This window comes from Cyclopterus lumpus, chromosome 20, assembly GCF_009769545.1.
Source record: "Cyclopterus lumpus isolate fCycLum1 chromosome 20, fCycLum1.pri, whole genome shotgun sequence".
In the NCBI taxonomy this organism is placed as follows: domain Eukaryota; kingdom Metazoa; phylum Chordata; class Actinopteri; order Perciformes; family Cyclopteridae; genus Cyclopterus; species Cyclopterus lumpus.
Genome location: NC_046985.1, coordinates 17,630,527 through 17,648,935, shown reverse-complemented (window position 1 = coordinate 17,648,935; position 18,409 = coordinate 17,630,527). Strand labels below are relative to the sequence as shown.

The following is an 18,409-nucleotide window of genomic DNA, read 5'->3' as shown; positions in this document are numbered from 1 at the left end:
CTGGAAACATCAGATCTGTGTGGAGACTTAAACCTTTGTTCCATTAATCAGCAAACAAACAGAAATGTCATATTTCTGCTGTCGGATCAAAGAGCTGATTGACCCTTTTGATTTAACAACAAACGTGTTTTGTAGAAAATCCTATTTTTCTTTGGAGTTGTGATACTTGTGAGTTTAGTCTCATGTTGTACAATGAAGGTTTAAGCCTAAAACATATCTTGTGTTGTCGATAATAATAATAATCATAATAATAAAGCATGTATCAAAACAAGCATCACAGTATTTCACAGGCAGATATAAAGTTCAACCCCAAATCAAAAATGCATATTACCTGGAGTGAACTACACATTAGAGATGATGTAGTAGTGAACTATAACTTCTCCGTCATTCAAGACCACGTGTAGCTGCAGTTGGCTATGATGAAACATGACTGTGTCTATGGCTACATCCCAAATCTCTTAATTGTTGTTTCCTGGCTCCTTACGTGGTTTCCTTGCGTCTCTCCATGCATCCCTGGTGGGAGGGACTAAGACACAAGTGAGGGAAACATGCTATAAAGAGACTTGGGATGCACCCTATAGTTACTGTGACCTGACGGTCGGTGCTGACGCTTCCGGTTTGATGGGGTGTTCCTGAACGCACCAACCCCTCCTCACAGTACGAGGAACCATCAGAGGAGGAAGTTATTGATGGACAGGTGTCCTGTGGGAAGCAGCGTCAGGACGACCACTGCGACCTGAGCGCTCCGTTACCAGCTGATTGTTGTGTATTATGTGTTATATTTCCATGTTACTCACTCATAAAGGGCTTTATTAGCAACCTCCTGAGAACGAGAACAACTTACTTGATGTCGGAGGGGCAAAAACCCATTTAACACACAGACTGTGAACAAAGACTGGCAACACCAGCTCATCGGAGCAGACTGCGGTCCACTCCGCAGACACATATACTGATTCAAACGGCCCACATCGGGAGCCGAGCGAGGCTTTTTGCAAAGTTAGTGGAAAGATCCACGTGACATTACATCCGGCTTTCAAAATAAGATGTCGATCAATCTTATACTTGTATGGAAATTAGATTAAACAAATGATATTCACATTAAGTATAAAACATGTGACTTGCTTCTTTCGGGTAAAGGGAAAATACAACACAACTGTGCGTAAAGGTTCTTATTCTTTGATTTGAGGGTTAATGGAAAGATAATAAATTGAATAATATCTGAATGACTGGCAGATATGTATGTGTTCAGAACATTTCTGATCACATCCAAACATCTTAACTGTACCAATTCAGAGATTTTACAATGGAAAAAAAAACGTACATTTTTACGATCAAAAAGATAATTTGTGAATATTTGAGATGATATAAAAATATTTCTATCAATAATTCCACCCGATGACTAATGCATATATGTTGAAGACATGTCTGTCTACACATACAGAAAATTAAACAATTTCACTGTACCAAGTCCTACATTTATTAGGAAAATTCATTAATTTTTGAAAATGTGAGGTGCTGTAAACATACTTTCTCAATAATTCCAGGCAATGACTGGTGCACTTGTGTTCAGGACATCTCTGTTTGTCAGTATAAGTGAAGTCAGAGATGTCCTGAACACATATGCATCAGTCATTGCCTAGAATTATTGAGAAAAATATCTTCATACCACCTTAAAACTTTCTGAAATTATTCAAATATTCAGAAATTACCAGTTCCTTGTTACGAATGTAGGACATTTACCTTGAGAAATATCCTAATTGATACCGTAACATTTTTGATTTTCAGTATAGGTGGAGTCAAAGATGTCCTGAACACATGTGCATCACTCATTGCTTGGAATTGAGAAAAATATCTTCATACCACCTTAAAACCGTCTAAAATTAGTTTTTTGTTATGTACAAATAAAGGACTTTTAATTTTTTGGAAACTATTAATTGCTACAGTAAAAATGTCAGATTTCCTCTATCATTGGAATCAGAGATGTCTTGTCTGAACACATATGCATCAGACATTGTCTGAAATGATTGAAAAAAGTATGTTTACAGAGTCTCAAATATTCAGAAATTACCGGTTTCTCGTAAAAAAATGTAGGACTTTTACTTTAGAGACTCTCCTAATTGATACAGTACAATTGTGCGTTTTCTGCATATGTGTAGACAAAGATGTCCTCAACATATATGCATCAGTCATCTTTTGGAATTATTGAGAAAAGTATGTGTATAGCACCTCAAATATGCCGATATAAGTTTTTGAATATACATTGAAGGACCTTCATTTTGAAAACTCTCTTGGTACAGTAAAAATAATAATAATTGTTCAGGATTTAGTCAGAGACATCCTGAACACAGGAATTGTGACATGTGAATTAGTCATTGCTTGGAATTATTGAGAAAATGGTCTTTTTACCACCTAGAAATGTTAGAAATTATCAATTTGAAAAGGTACAAAATCAGTTCAGTTTTTACTTTGTAAAATAACTGATTTGGTAAAGTTAAGCTATTTTAAAGTTTGTTATTTTTTTGGGATGGGGTCAGAAATGTCCTGAACACATACATTGCCAGTCAGATATAATTCAATTCATTATCTTTCCATTAACCCCTTAAATCAAAGAATAAATACACTTTACGCACAATTGAGTTGTATTTTCTCTTTAACTCACTGGTTGAAGGTCACATGTTGTATACTTAATGTGAATATAATTCATTTAATCTTAATTTCCATATATGCAAGTATACGATTTGTCGACATCTTATTTTGAAAACCGGATATTGTGACAGGTGGATCGTATGAGAAAAGCAACGAGGACGAAAACACAAACCCATCACGGTAGAATGTGGTAAAGTCCGTCTGTGCGTCAGATATCTTGATGTTCATCCGATCGACCTCACACTTGGAGGGCGTGTCGCTGGGGACCCGAGCACGTGCAGGGTCGGAGTTGGACATGCAGTATCGATACACTGAGCAACGGTGGAGGCGGGGCTTCAGGGTGGAGGCGGGGCTTCAGGGCTCTGAACGTGCACACGTTACAAACTGCAGTCGTTCAATTAGAATGTTCTCAAAACGTCTTTATTCAAATAAGCGAGGGCTGAAAAGAGACGTTCACAGACATGTAGAGACATGGAAGTATCTCCGATACATTGAAATACAAAATATAGTAGATAAATACTTTAGAGCTGGGACTACAAAGACACATTTAGGTATTTTTATAACGGACAAAACAGTGCCATTTTGATCAAAAACTGAAAAACTGTATGAACTGAATATTTCATTGTCTTTAGAATAACATCTTTATCATGACTTAACTGAAATGTATTGTCAGACTGCAGACATCTTAAGTGTAACATGTTTATTTGTTCTGCAAGAAGTCTATGAGAGTCTTGTTGTACTCTGCCACTTGTTGGGAGACGTTCGTGGCCACCGAGGCGTAGTCACTCTCCTGAGATTTAGAGGCGATGACTGATCCGCCAGTTCAGGAAAAATAAAATCACTGCTGTGACAGGAACCAATCACGTATGAGAACTCTTATCTTTGGAAGCAATAGGTTGTCGGCACTTTAACAAGATAAAAAACATAAAATAAAAAAATAAGGAAAAGATGAGGATTTCAGAAGGATACACTCTTTCATCACAAAGTTGTTCTGCTCCAAGTGTTGCCATTTCCTCTCAAGGTTAGCCAGCTAGAACATAAAGCACAAGACACCAACACATGCACAAAGTCAGTCTCATAACAACGTAAAAGGATTGGACCGCCTTGCTCAAAAGGCACTTCCACAGTGGCTCCAGAAGAGGAGCGTATGTTTTTCTGCTGTAGAAACACGTCTGTGAGCATGAACTTTAACCCCTCTATGTTCAAATAATCACACAATTATAGTGTCAACATGCTAATTAAGCCCCCTCGTACAGACTGAAGATAAGACAGCGCTTATTACAGCTTTTCCTAAATTCTTTTCAGGTTTGTTTGAATACACTCAAAAAGCAATATCACATATTGATGTACTAAAGGATAATTCTGTATAATAATGCTTGAGACGAATCCAGTCGTTGGATGACTACGGTGCCGACAACAAAAACAAGATTTCTCCTTGTCTTAAGTTGCATTAAATGCAGAAACTACAACATAATTCAAAGTTATAGAGAATACTTTTGAAGTTGTGATGACTGCAGTGATGTATTTAAAGCCTTAGCAGATTAGAATCTGAACTATGAAAAAAACAAATACTTAAAAAATAATCTGTTTTTAGTATAAACTTGTAAAATAAAGTGTACAATAAATGAAATCTTTTTCACAACTGTAACAAATGTCATTCATTTACTACACTTAAACATGTCAATAGCTACAGTTGTGCTGATAGGGTGACGTGAAAGGCTCTGACCTGAGCGTGAGTCTCGTTTTCTTGCAGCGTGGTCTTCAGAGCTTCATATTTCTGGTTCATTTCCTCCAACAGTTGTCTGAAGGAATCCCGTCGCTGAGTCAGCGATACGCGGTCCTCCTGCAGCCTCTGCACCGGAGCAACACACATATGGTTAGCCTGCAGTTCAGCCGTCTTCAGCGCCACAGAATCAGATGTGTTACATTAATCAACAGTGTAAGACCCACACTGATACCTGAAAACTACAAATAAATATGCCGCCTCGCAAAAAACACATGGAGCACGTGGAGAACATGGAGAACATGTGGCGCCTCCACTTTCTCAGTTCCTGCTACTCTTGTCACCTTTTTCTTCTCCTCCGCCGTGTGCCTCAGGGCGTCCAGGTCCCGGTAGGTGACCAGCTCAGACTCCATGGTACTGACGCGCTCCTGCAGGGTGCTGAGCTCACCCGTGATCTTCCCCTCCAGCTGCTGCACCTTCTCCAGGTCCTGCTGCAGACGCTGGGACTCTGGGTTGGGGGGGGTGGCGGGCGCATTTAAAAGGGGGGTATTACACGTACGTGTGTGTGTGTGTGTGTGTGTGTGTGTGTGTGTGTGTGTGTGTGTGTGTGTGTGTGTGTGTGTGTGTGTGTGTCTTACCAGTCGTCAGTCCTCTGGCAGTGCTCTCTGATTGGACCACCTCTGTCTCCTTACTGACCAGCACCTCCTGCATGTTCCTCAGCTCACTGGCGGTCACTGTATCCACCTGATGTAGCCGCAACATGTTCTACAAGCACACCGATAGATAGACACACTTAGCCTTCTCCATTCCCCCTCCTTTCCTTCCCTTCCCTTCTCCCCCTCTCCCCCTTCTTCCCCACCCTGCTGCAGTGTTCCAGGAGGGAGACGATGTTCTCCTGACTCAGTGTCATCTTGTCCTGCTCCTGAGCCCTCGACTCCTCAAATGACTCCAGGTACCCTGGAACACAGGAAGGAGTGTATTACTACTCGTTGCACCTGATTATATCCTGATGCTCTCCGTCAGGACACATCATGATCTGAAAGGATGCTGACTCCACCACCTGGTGGTAATTTCCAAAACGGCACTGCAAAGTGGGTTCTTCCACATTATATGAATTCAATATACAGAACATATAACCACTCATTATTTTTCTATACATATTTGTATTAATTGTTTCTCAGAGACTATTATCATTCGCTAGGTTCTGCTAAATATAGGAAAAAATCAATAGTCGCACCCACAGTAGTGATACATGATTTATATCAGGTACTGAGTAAATCATGCTGAGATTTTTGATATTGTCACTATGATACAAGTCTACTCAGGTTTACTCCTATAAACTGTCAAATGTTCAACTTACGGTCAATTTCCTCCTCTTTCCTCTTCAGCTCTTTGTATTTCTGCTGACACTCCCCTTATGGACAGATACAATAATGTGATTATCAAACGCATGCTTTTGGTAGCACTGTCATAGACTTTGTGTGTACGAGTTTGGTAATATGCCCAAGGAAAGACATTTAATCAACACATTTGATAATTGAGCAATATTTTTAAAGGCTTCCCTCAATTATCAAAATGATCAGTGTGTCTTTTTAAAAGTCATTCTGAAAGCAAAAGAAAACGTAATAGTTACAGTGTCTAAAATATAGATATTTGCTGGTATGTCTTTATGTTTGTGTTTTAAACTGTTTTAAAATAAATCAGTTCAAAGATGTCATGTGTGGCTTTGGTAAATTGTGATCAGCATTCTTCTCTATATCATACCAAGAATTTCATTTAAAAAAAGAATCAGCAGATTAATGGCTAATGAAAGTTAGTGTCAGCCTTCCATATACTCAAAAAAGAGATGGACGGTGAACAACTGGTTTATATAATTCCACTATAAGAAGACAGATGTAAATCGATTTTCGAGCCAATTTTTCAAAAGCATAAATTCTGTGAAAAAATGATTTGCGATAGAGGAATGAAAAGTTGAAAGCGGCCAGTGTTACCCTGAGCTTCCTCTGAGTCTTGCTCCAGCTGCCGGACCTCCTCTGTGATTTGTCCCATCCTGTCCCTGATCTCTGTAAGCCTGAACACACACACACACACATCATGACACAGAAGTTTATAATCAAGTTATTGGGAGGTCAAAGGTCACAGGGCGAGTGACGAAAATACACATATATGCATAAGCTATCTTAATGAGTTTCATGAATATGAAACTCTTTGTTTCAGCAAGTTGTTCTCCCTCTAACTTCCAAGTGGATTATTTTATTCTCACAAATGTACGATTAGAGGTCCAACAACTAATTGATTTCCCAACTTCCTTTGACTTGATTCAAGTCATTTATAGAATAAGAACTCAGAGTTTTATGCTTGGACATCCAATTCAAATAAGAATTTGATTTCAATGAAATTTTAAAAATGAAGGTTTTGGTGCGACAACAATACATACTGTCTCTCCATGCCGGCGATTTCCTGGTTGTCTTCCTTCACCTGTAAAACAGAACTGAGGCTCAAACCGTTTCTTTCCAAACCCCGACTGCTGCAGTCAGTGCACTTCCTGTTCCATGACAGTCTGCCTCGAGGAAATAACTCATCATCTTTTAAGACTAAATGAAGACTTTTTGCCAAACACAAATTATGAATGCAGCTGATATCAGTTTAATAAAACGTTGTTGCTGCTCGTTGACGCTGACCTGTCTGAATAATTGCTCCCTCTCCTCCTGGGGGGAGCCCAGGCTCTTGTGCTCCGCCTCCATGGCGTCACGCTTCGCCTCCAGCACTGACAGAGTCTCGTGAAGCCGAACCACTTCCTGCTTTATGTGTGAGTGGGCCAGCTCCTGCACAGAGGAAGGAGGAGGTAAGGAGGTAAGGAGGTAGTTCATACACCTGTTAAGTGGACTACATTTATACAGCGCTTCACATGTATGAATACTTCGATGATCAGTCATTGTCGGGACTAAATTAAAACTAGTATTATAAATTATTATCAAGGCAATTATTCTTAAAATACTACTACTGGAAAAGGCAGAACTCCAATGTGTGGCTGTGTTTTAAGTCAGTAAACAGTAGGCAACTGAATAAAATAACACCCTCTATCTCAGAGAAATCACAGAATATTCCTTTATACATCAATGTAGTCCTCAAAACTATTTGTTAAATGTGCAACTTTCCATATATAAATATAGAATTGTGGGAACTCATTTTCAGGGGAAGGGGTCTGATTTGGACCCCACCAAGTGTCTATACCATGGTCAATGTGCAATGTCAATGTGGATCAAAATCAGAAAGCTATGCAGTATTGTGTCTGCAAACTAACTACAGGAACCTGCTAACACATAGCTAGCTAACATCTTCGTTTTAGTTATCAACTGGACCCCAGTTAGACATAAGAAATGTGATCAAAGATTCCTTTGACATGTTTGGAGAGCTACGGGCATGCAGTTAGGGTTCCAGCCTTTGGTTCCATATTGTTGTGCTAATGTCTCCGTCCCCCCTCCCTACGGTGGCCTTCAGGGTTCAGATGAGCCAGGAAACTCACTGATTCTTAGTTTCACTAATGAAAACATCCTTAGGAATATTGTGTTTCTGCCAATAGATCACCCTAAATCCTACACACTGCTACTTTGAATATTGATTTAGGTTTCCTTAAAGGCTTATGGTCTCTATTTCTCTAGCCTGCCATAGGCAGTGACACAACTCTCTGTGCTCCAAGATAAACCTGGCTGGAAAATCTCTATTGTACCACACCTCTGACCTCTATGTAAAATGTATCCGGAGCTTAAATTAGTTCATTATTATTCAGTCCATCCAGGTCCAGGTCATGTTTATTGAATAATTATGACGTCATTAGGAATGATGGGCAACAGGTGTTAAATGATATTCTTCGTGGTAATAAAAATGTCTTAAATGTCGGTTGGTGAACCCAGTGGTTAACCCTGCCTTGACCCAATCTATTTAATCCAACTCACAGCATCGTAGCCCTCCTTCCTGGTTATCAGAATGTCCAGCTCCTCCTGGAGAACAGTCAGCTCCTACAATGATAGATACATAAATAAAAGGATGCAAGGAGAAGATGAGGAAAGGAGAAGGACATGAAGTAAAAAATGTTCATGTGGTGCAAAAGATGATGATGATGATGATGATGATGATGATGATGACGATACCAACTATCACTGCAGTACCATGGCAACATTATGCTCCTTAAAGGATCACCCTTCTACTAGCAATCCGACACCAACAACTTGACATTACATTGACACTTAATATATGAGGAAAAGAGCAGGATCATGACAATATTAAGCTAAAACTACATTAATACCTGGAGCAGTTCCTCATTGGCTGTTGTCATGGTGAAATACTTTTCTTGCTTTGCGGCCGGCATCGCCTGGACGACCTCCTCAGCGACGTGCCGCTCCCTCCTGATCTCTTCTTCGATCGCCCTGATGGCCTCCTCTCTTCTTCATAACAAACAGGGTGGAAGAGTTTTTGTTTTATTATTCTTTATTTAGAGAATGGCATGGGGGGCGGGGGGATGTGACAAAGATCCTAGGCCACATTCAAGCCCAGAGTAAGAATAAAGAAAGGATGCAGAGAGGAAGGAGAAGATGCCAGATGGACGCTAAATGTTTATTTAGTATATTACTGCTTCCTTTACCGTGTCCTCATTTCCTTCTCCTTTATCTTCTTGTCTGTCTCACTTCCTTTCCATAAATCCCTCTTGCTTTCTTTCAAAGTACACTCCTACCGTCTCTCCTCTCATGACAACTTTCCTTCTCTCTTCTCTTTCACGTAATTCAAACCCCTTTTCATCCTTCTCCTTTGCTTTATATACTCTGTTCCTTCTATCTTCAATAACTTCCACAGTTATTAAATACTTTAATTGTCAATAGATATCAATCCTAAAATGTTGAGGTGTTCAACAATGCTTCAATATACTTCTAACCAAAGTAAGAAGGAAAGAAGGTAAATAAGGCGTGACTTCATCCAACACATATGTTTAGTGAGCAGAAACAATGTGTGTCAGCATACAGGTTTTACAACAGGGAACAAAGTTCATTTGTTCTACGAGCTGCATCACAGTGACGGGTGAATTTAAGTTCATCTACCTGCCCCTGGAAGTACAGGTAAGTGTCTTTGGTTGCCATCAGTTATAGAGCATTGTGACAGAAAGGACAGAATACACTTAGAGCTTGTGATGATAAATGTTATGTTAAAAAACAACAGCAGGCACAGACGGACGTTGTGCTGCATGCAGGTTGAAGGTTATTCAGTAGAAACACACAAAAGGTGCGCTTGTTCTTCACTGAACTCCCAATCCAGGAAGTTCAACGTGTTTGCTTTCTCCAACAGGTATCAGGAAAATAAAGAGACTCCAGCGGACTTAATCGAGTCATTGTGTTCTCTTTTTAAAAAAGGGACATAACGCAGTCATCAGAGATAATAAATATACTGTACTCCGATCTCAAGTTTTATGCCGGGTCATAGTTTGATTCATGTTCTATGCAACGTCCGGTTTCAAGTTAGAAGATATGAGTTTTTATACTAATGAGAGAGTACAAGAAAATTGAAGGATTTCAAAAGTATGTCATTTTCACGAGGATGTATCGAAATAACACCTTTAAACTTTAACAAGTGTAGCGTGGCCAGAATTCCAGTTTCAAACATTCCAAAACTGAACTAATGTTATTAACAGAATGTGAAGAGTTACAATGTTAATTTAATGTTATGGCCAAGACGCCCATGTATTCTGTTACAGAAGTATAATTAGCATGCTAACCAGCTAGCCACGACCCGTCATGTCTCGTTATACAGCTTGTGAGGCCATAGTGAGTCTCTGTAGGCCGCATTTTTATTGGATTGGATCCAAAGGCAAAAACGAGAAATCAACGTTCACTCTCGCCCTCCTTGCTGCCGGGAGCATGGCCTGTCAGCTCCGGGAGACCCTGTTCACACGACACATAAAACAGCATGAACTCCATCCTGTGCTGGGGTTTGCTCTGTCTGATCCCAGGGGACCGCTCGGACTCAGGTTAGACCCAGCGCTCCAGCTGACTGCCATGTGACTACTGGTGCTGACATCTGGGCGGGCTGAATTAGCTTTGCTGCCTCAGCTCCTTACTCCCAGAGCAGCTCTCCTCCTGGCGGGGTGGTCTCCTGGCCGCAGGGGGACAAAGGTTTTCTCGTGTCTGCCATTTTGGATTTATCCCAATAAAAAAATCTATCAAAGTGTACATGGACTGCAGAGCCTCAACTATAGGCCTCCCCTGAGGATTATAAAAGATTGTTAATTTGATGGTCTCTCAGAGTTTCAGCAGTTTGGTAGAAGTTGTTTCTTGCCCTGCTGTCAGTTCGTTTTTTTTAAACTGATGACTGTAAACTTACATTTGATGCACCCAGTAGTAGAGGTGAAATCTTTTAACGTGGCCCAGTGTTTACAGTAACATTCATATTAAAACCTATGAGACAAACACGAATTAGAGAGCTGAATGTGTGGTGTCGCTGAAAGTTACGTTTTACCCATGAAGCTGAATTCAAAGTGATGATGGAGGCAGACTCAAAGGAAGCTTGGTTTGAATGACTACAGGCTGCTGGTCAGAGCTAAGACTGTTTGGGCTGCTCAGCATCACAGATAAAGCAGAGGAGACTATTCTCCAAATAAAGCACGGATCACACATGTTTTCTGTTTTCTCAGGGTGGGATAATGGAGGGGGTGCGGCAACCTCTTCTACTGCTGTGCTTGACTTCACTGGTAGCAATGACTATATATGGAAGTAATGCCGAGGTTGTGGAAGAGGATCCACTGGTAGGACATTTTCAATTTTTTTGTAATTCTTTGTTTACACACGATGCATTTATTCAGATCGTTCATCGGTTAATAATCCACCCATCAGCAGGTGAAGAACTTGAGCGTCATTCCTCGTAGTTCCAACGGTTCCTCTGACACTAAACTGGTTATTGAGGAGAGGCAGATTACTCTGAATGAGACCGACAGAGAAGCCCTGGCTAGTTATCCCAGACTGGTAGAACTCCACCTTGATGGTAATCTGGTGACCAGTATACCAGCCAAGTACTTCTCTGTGGTACCACACCTCAGAGTGCTGTCTCTGTCCAGGAACAAAATAAGCAGGTAAATAAAGAGAGCAAACTTCTAACTTCCATTCTACTTCTTGTTTTAACCCTTTTTGAGCACACTGTAAAAGATGTTTGGCTAAGATGTAAATATGCATGAACTGCAGTAGATTTGTTAGGTTTTTCAAAGTGCTGCTACTGTCACATTGGATACAACGTGTGGGAGTGTTGCATTTTGTGCTGCTCTAGATGTTTAAAAATGAGGCTAAATGTGTGTTACTGATTGGCCGGGAGGATGACTACATCATTCCTATGAGTATGACTGTGCCAGCATTTGTACTTCCACTGCTACAATAATTACTGCATTTACAACTGATGCTACTACTGGATGTTACTGCAGCCTGGACCCAGAGTCCTTCTCTGGCCTAGATGTCCTGACCGAACTGGACCTGTCCCACAACCTGCTGACAAGTCTCCATACACAGCTGCTCAGACGGCTGACTACTAGTCTGCAGGTATATTCTGGAGCCAAGCATTTGCCTCGTTCCAGGTAATTATAAGTCCATTAACCTCACCCGGTCTGGTCTTATTAGGTGCTGAAGCTACAGGGAAACCCCTGGAACTGCTCCTGTCCACTGCTGAGCCCCACTGCAGAGGGCAAAGCAGCCGGACTTACCCTTGGTAAACATGTCCTTTCTGCTATTTGAAAGTTTCAGTATTAGAGCCGGCATGTTACCCCCCGGCGCATGTTTGAAAGGGGCTTAAGTGAATGCTCATTTACGAAATGACTTTGTGTGTGGCTCTACAGGGGGGGGGGGGATCACCTGTGCTTCCCCAGAAGAACAGGCTGGAGTTGATCTTTTGCAGGCTACAGCTATATGTTACCCATCACCACAATCCATCACGAAAGACCCACAGAAACCAAACTCTCAGAATTCTTGGAGCTCATCCACTATGCTGCAGACCACAAGGATGTCAAGCCAGAAACGCAACATCAACCAAGGTACGACTAAGAGAGATGTGGGTCATTTGACAGATTTTCCTATCCTTTAACTTCTCTTCTATGTGGCTGTACAAATAGAACATAACAAGCTTAACAGACTGGTCTCCCCTCCCTGTCTCCATCCTGGTAATATCCAACTAGCCCAGACACTTGTGCTCGGCAACTCGTGGAAGTTTGCGGCATGTGTTGCAGTCTTGGCACTGAGCACCTCCGTGCTCATCGTGTGTGCCATAAAGGGGCCTTCCCTGTACAAGCTCTTCCACAACTACCGTCATCGGCGGCTGCGCCAAGAGGAGGAGGAGGACATTGTGTCAACAGTCTTCTCGGAGACAGGGAGATACGTGAACCATCAGACATTCACCTTCAAACAAGAGCATGGTCAGATAGAGGAGGAGGAGGAGGATGGGTACTTTGAGGATCCATACGTCAGGAGCCAAGAGTACCCTGCAGGAGGGGAGACTGCAGCACAACCGTAAAGAAGCTTACGGCAGTCGGTGAACCGCTGACAAGACGAGGAGGCAGTCGCTATTATGTCTACTCTCAAAACTGAACTCTTTGAAGCTACTCATCCTCTTTGAAGATTGCCACAAGAATTTGTTGATTTGTAACAACATTCTACAGATCAACTGTAAAATGCGGCTAACGTTGCTGAAACACATGACATCAAAGCATTAAATGGCTTGAATTGATAAATCATTAAAAGATAACCAAATACAAGCAGCATGTTCTTTTTCACGCCTTCTTCAATTACCATTTAAATGTAAAGAATTAAGTCATCAAGTTTGTGTGCACAACATATTTAATTTTCATCTTATTCCGAAAGAGACTATAGTCCTATGAAGATGAATGCATTACAATTATAACAGCAGGATTTTTTTCAACACAGCCATGCACATTCATTCCTTAAACCACATTCTTAAAAAGGTAGGGATTGCAATATTTGTATTATTTTATAGAAAAGCCAACATTAAATATAAGCTTAAGAACATAATTCCCAAACAGTAATTCTTACCCAGTGATCTCAAGCAATACAACTGTCTTGTTGAGAACACCTAGCAATTAACACAATTAAACATCCACCTCATACTTACTCTCTCCTCTCAGTGAAGATGCTATCAATGCTTTCAGCCTCACTGTCATTGTGGGCTTTCAACTGGGAGGGAAGAGAGGAAGGAAAAGAAAAGAAGTGAACGGGCATTCTCATCATATTCAAAACAAGGAACAGTCGGTCTGCTTTCTAAACCCAACATCAGCCCACGGTATCACAGCTTTGGCTTCTCTTGAAGCAGGAGGTGTCCGAACAGTTACCGTGTCACTGACATGGTGTACTTACTATGTTGTAGTCGTTGATCATTTCTTCCATCTCGGTGTTGGTGTTAAGCTTGTCCACCAGCTGGAAACACAAACACAAAATATTCAAACAATTAAGCAGCACATCAATAGGATGCGTTCCTGCCTTTTTTAGCTAATCTGCTGGTGTTTGCATTCTCTATAAACACTCACTATACGTCAGAACTTTAGCTTGATACATAAAGTGTACGAATATTTGTCTTTGTAAGTGGTGCTTGTCATATACAGGATGTAGGAGTTGAAGATCATTTCCAGTGAATAGTAGACAGTAGCTAAAACTTCACTAGTTTGCAGCCATTCACCATGTTGTAGTCAGCAAGCTGTCCGAGAAGATCCTTAGTCTCTGTAGCCACGCCTTCGGCTCTAAAGGAAAAAAAATTAAAAACTGTTAGTTGTTTTTGTTTTATGCCTTAATGCCACTGTTCATTATAATATTAATTAATACTATACTATTACTAGATCTTAATAAAATACAAGAACATGGTGTGTTTGGTGTTTTTTCAAGTTAGTACCTACGCTGTAAACAAAACACTCACCTCTTCTCGTAGGAGAGATAAACAGAATTCTCCTGTTTGTAGTTGTCAATCTCTTTGTGCAGTTTGCTGGTCTCTGTAGTTAACTCGTTGATCTTACTCCTAAAAAGCACAATGAGAAAAACGTTCACTTTGAAATGTGTACCTACAGGGTGTTTAGGTTAAAGGTTGCCCTGCTGGAAACACCACGCAGCATAGTGCAAGGCACTACCAATAAGGGCTTGACATGTTTTACTCAACAATTTAGACAGTTGAACTAATAGAAGCATGTTTTACCTAAGAAGGCCCAAGTAGTAGGACTTATCCAGAATCTGTCTCTGAGGTCCTTGTGTGGTGGAAGAAGAGAGGAGGAGGAGGAGGGAACGAGAGGTGAGACGTAATAGCTGCTGGCTCACTCAAAGTATCTGGCCTGACATAAACCATAAAAATATATCTTTAAAAAAAAAAAGTGACAGCTGGCGCCACTTCAGACTAACCTTTCATGCCAGTCTTCATGCCACTGAGCCCCTGCTGGGTCACAGGCCTGTCCGTCACTTTGATCTGTGCCGAGAGCACTCCAGTGGTGGGCATGCCGCCCCTCATACCAGGATGGCCGCTTGTACCTGGAACCATCTGAGATGAGAGGGGGGCGGGGGGGGAAGAGAACAATTAAGCTGTTCGTTTGTGGTGTGCAAAAGTTAATGTGTTCCTATCCACGACACATAAAACTGCATGAACTCCATCCTTATCACAAGTGTCTAGGCAATGATTTAAAACTCAACTAAATCTCTTTTTTTACAAAAGTATTTTTCAAATTTAGATCCACCTTATTGATAAACTATCTGTAGACAAGCACAGATTCAACTGACGCAACCATGGTGAAGTTGTGCTCATGCCTGTCAACTCATCGACCTAAGACTTAAAAGTGTCCATTAGAGGCCCAGTGATACCGTGGGCCTGTTTTACCTTTGCTAGTCTAGTTGTTAGTCTGATGCTGTGACTTTAGAACAGTTCTCAATATAGAGCACCTGTATAGGTGACTTACCCCAGTTGCAACACGGATAGCTGTAGGTGGAGGTCGGACAGCAGTTGTGGGTCTTCCAGCGCCAGGCACCACAGACCCACTGCGGCTCAGCGGGCGGCCAATGCTGGAGGGAGGACGCTGACTCGCCATGCTGCCTAAAGCCAGTATAACATATTAACATATATACATCAAATATGTGTCGCTGATGGGTGGAAACAAATCTATACATACTGCTACAGCAAAGTCCCTGTTAGTAATGTCTTCTCGGTGAGACTCGCATTGTTCTGCACATGGAATCAGATCATTCTCTTTGATTGTTCCATGATATGGGGCAACACTCACCTGATACTGCGTGGGAAGCTGTTTAACATTTCTTTTTAATGTGTGCTTTACAGTTATGTACTGCGGTCAAGCCAGCCTCCACTTCGAAAAATACAGTCAAGTCAGCCCGCACGGTTTTTTTCAGTACACGTATATACTAGGCATTACGGTACGAGCGTGTAAAACTGACTTTTAAAATAAGAGCAAACTTCCGGTAAACGTGATACGATGAAATACGCCTTTAAATACAGATACAGTAATGAATTTTATGAATGATGAATAGAAAACAATAGGAAGGTAACTCTTCCAATATTGGGACATTTTGATTTTGAATTTCAAAATAAAAGATATAGAAAATCCCATTCATGAGCAAACGTATCTCTAATTTCGGACTAGATTTAGAAGAAAATGGTGCATAGTTAAAAACTAATTTCACTTCTGATTCATAGTAAACCATCTCACGATGTCCCTCAGAGACAATCAGGACATTCTGATGTTTCATTTCAAGATGAGAGCCTGTCAAAATCTCCTTTCTGCGCTTACTTAAATTCAGTTCACGAGACCATTTATAGCTAACTTTAGATAATATTTAAAAAGGAATGGCCTATAGTTATGAAATCATTCCACCTCTGATGCATAGTAGACCATCTCAGGATGTCCCTCAGAGACAATCAGGACATTCTGATGTTTCATTTCAAGATGAGAGCCTGTCAAAATCTCCTTTCTGAGCTGACTTCAAATAAGTTCATGAGGCAATTTATGTATCTTATTTCTGACATGGTGTCATCCTTATCGCCCTACTTAACCTTCTTCTTTGGCCCACCACGCACAAACCAAGACTGGACTCAACGGGCAGAGGAGGATTCCTTCGAAGGGTGCAAAACATTGTGCATATAGACTTTCTGAAACCCTTTTCCGTGGTTAGACATCTGAACCATCTGTGGGTAAAAAGCTCTATCCATTGACTTGAATTATTATTATGAATAAGTGTCTGTTCATTAAAATAAATAAATACTTAAGACATTTAAGATTTTTCACATTTCGTGTTTTTTTTCCAATGAAATTCAAAAGTTTGATTTCCTTCCACATAGACCAACTCAAGTTGTCTCTTTCTTGAGCTAATTTAAAAACCATGCAAGTCAATTTACCTCTAATTTCAGATAAGATTTGAAAGGAAATTAGGGTAAATTACTATATAATTTCACTTCAGATTATGTTTTTTACCAAACAAAGGGACTCACCCATTAGATGGCTATACCACATTTGAACTTGATGGTGTAATTTCTTTTTTCGGGGTTCTAAAATATTTCCCACATATGTTCTCATTTTTTTTATACTATGTAATTAATATATTTTCTCTTTTATTTATTAATCTATTTGAAACTCAAATGTATATGTCGTGAACTTATTTGAAGTCAGCTCAGAAAGGAGATTTTGACAGGCTCTCATCTTGAAATGAAACATCAGAATGTCCTGATTGTCTCTGAGGGACATCCTGGGATGGTTTACTATGAATCAGAAGTGAAATTAGTTTTTAACTATGCACCATTTTCTTCTAAATCTAGTCCGAAATTAGAGATACGTTTGCTCATGAATGGGATTTTCTATATCTTTTATTTTGAAATTCAAAATCAAAATGTCCCAATATTGGAAGAGTTACCTTCCTATTGTTTTCTATTCATCATTCATAAAATTCATGATTAGTTTAATCTATTACTGTATCTGTATTTAAAGGCGTATTTCATCGTATCACGTTCACCGGAAGTTTGCTCTTATTTTGAAGTCAGTTTTACACGCTCGTACCGTAATGCCTAGTATATACGTGTACTGAAAAAAACCGTGCGGGCTGACTTGACTGTGTTTTTCGAAGTGGAGGCTGGCTTGACCGCAGTATATACGTACACATAGGAGGATAAAAGCCAAGCTGCAGAATAGAAAAACCATTAGCTGGCTAAATGTTTGTTACGACTAACGTTACTGACTTCATAAATATATCGACCGACGGCGTTGGCTATGTAGCGTTAATGTCAGGGAAAAGTTGACGGCATCTGTCTGACATGTTGTAACGTGAACTAACGCTACAACTAACCTAGAACTAGCTAAACTCTTTATTTCCCCTACGCTAACCGTTAGCTATATTGGGCATAGCTAAAGTGACGCTAGCGCGAGCTCGTTGCCACGCAGCAACACGAGTAAGCTAAGCAAGCGTTTCGTACCTTAAACAGAACTCCTTCTCGGTCCTGGAGATGTCTCCAAATGTTCCAACAGGAAAACACCGTTTTGTTGGCAAAGAGAAAATGTAAATTAACGCTAAAATTCCAAACGCTAGCTAGCTAGAGAGCCAGCAACTCGAGATGATGTTGACGTTGCCCCAGTAACGGTCTTCTTCTCCTGATATGAGGCATGCGGGTAGCTAGTTGGAAAGTGTGCTGCTGCTCCCAGCGGCCAACAGTGGAATTAGAGGCAGACTACATAACGGGGTCGCTGAGTTCTTCTCTTATGGAGTGACTGAGGCTGTCTCCTTTGTTTGAGTGGATTCTGGGATGCGCTTTATGATTCTGTAACATCCGTGTATAATGAACTGTAATTATCTTGTGAGCAATGCATAACATGTGTGTAAATCAATCCTTTGAGCAATATAATAATGGCATGAGGAGCAATATTAGTGTTATACAACTAGAACGTGGCAGTAAAGTTGTATTTCAGATCCAATATCATACTATTATGGGTCGACTGTGTCTCCGTGGTGAGCAGGGTCGCCATTCAATGAGAGG

General features: G+C 40.7%; 1 protein-coding gene across 1 annotated transcript; it reads right to left on the bottom strand.

The window, feature by feature from the left end:
• Positions 1-3,048: 3,048 nt before the first annotated feature.
• ift74 (intraflagellar transport 74) lies at positions 3,049-18,046 on the bottom strand. Its single transcript, XM_034560665.1, has 20 exons — positions 17,852-18,046; positions 15,336-15,469; positions 14,788-14,923; positions 14,588-14,636; positions 14,315-14,413; positions 14,081-14,141; positions 13,762-13,821; positions 13,520-13,581; positions 8,676-8,814; positions 8,326-8,388; positions 7,051-7,194; positions 6,807-6,847; positions 6,361-6,440; positions 5,730-5,783; positions 5,229-5,326; positions 5,008-5,134; positions 4,714-4,877; positions 4,373-4,498; positions 3,616-3,676; positions 3,049-3,456 (listed from the first exon to the last, which is right to left on the bottom strand). Exons 2-20 carry the CDS (start codon positions 15,462-15,464, stop codon positions 3,347-3,349), a joined length of 1,803 nt encoding a protein of 600 aa, XP_034416556.1. The 5' UTR covers positions 15,465-15,469; positions 17,852-18,046; the 3' UTR covers positions 3,049-3,346.
• Between the last annotated feature and the right edge of the window lie 363 nt (positions 18,047-18,409).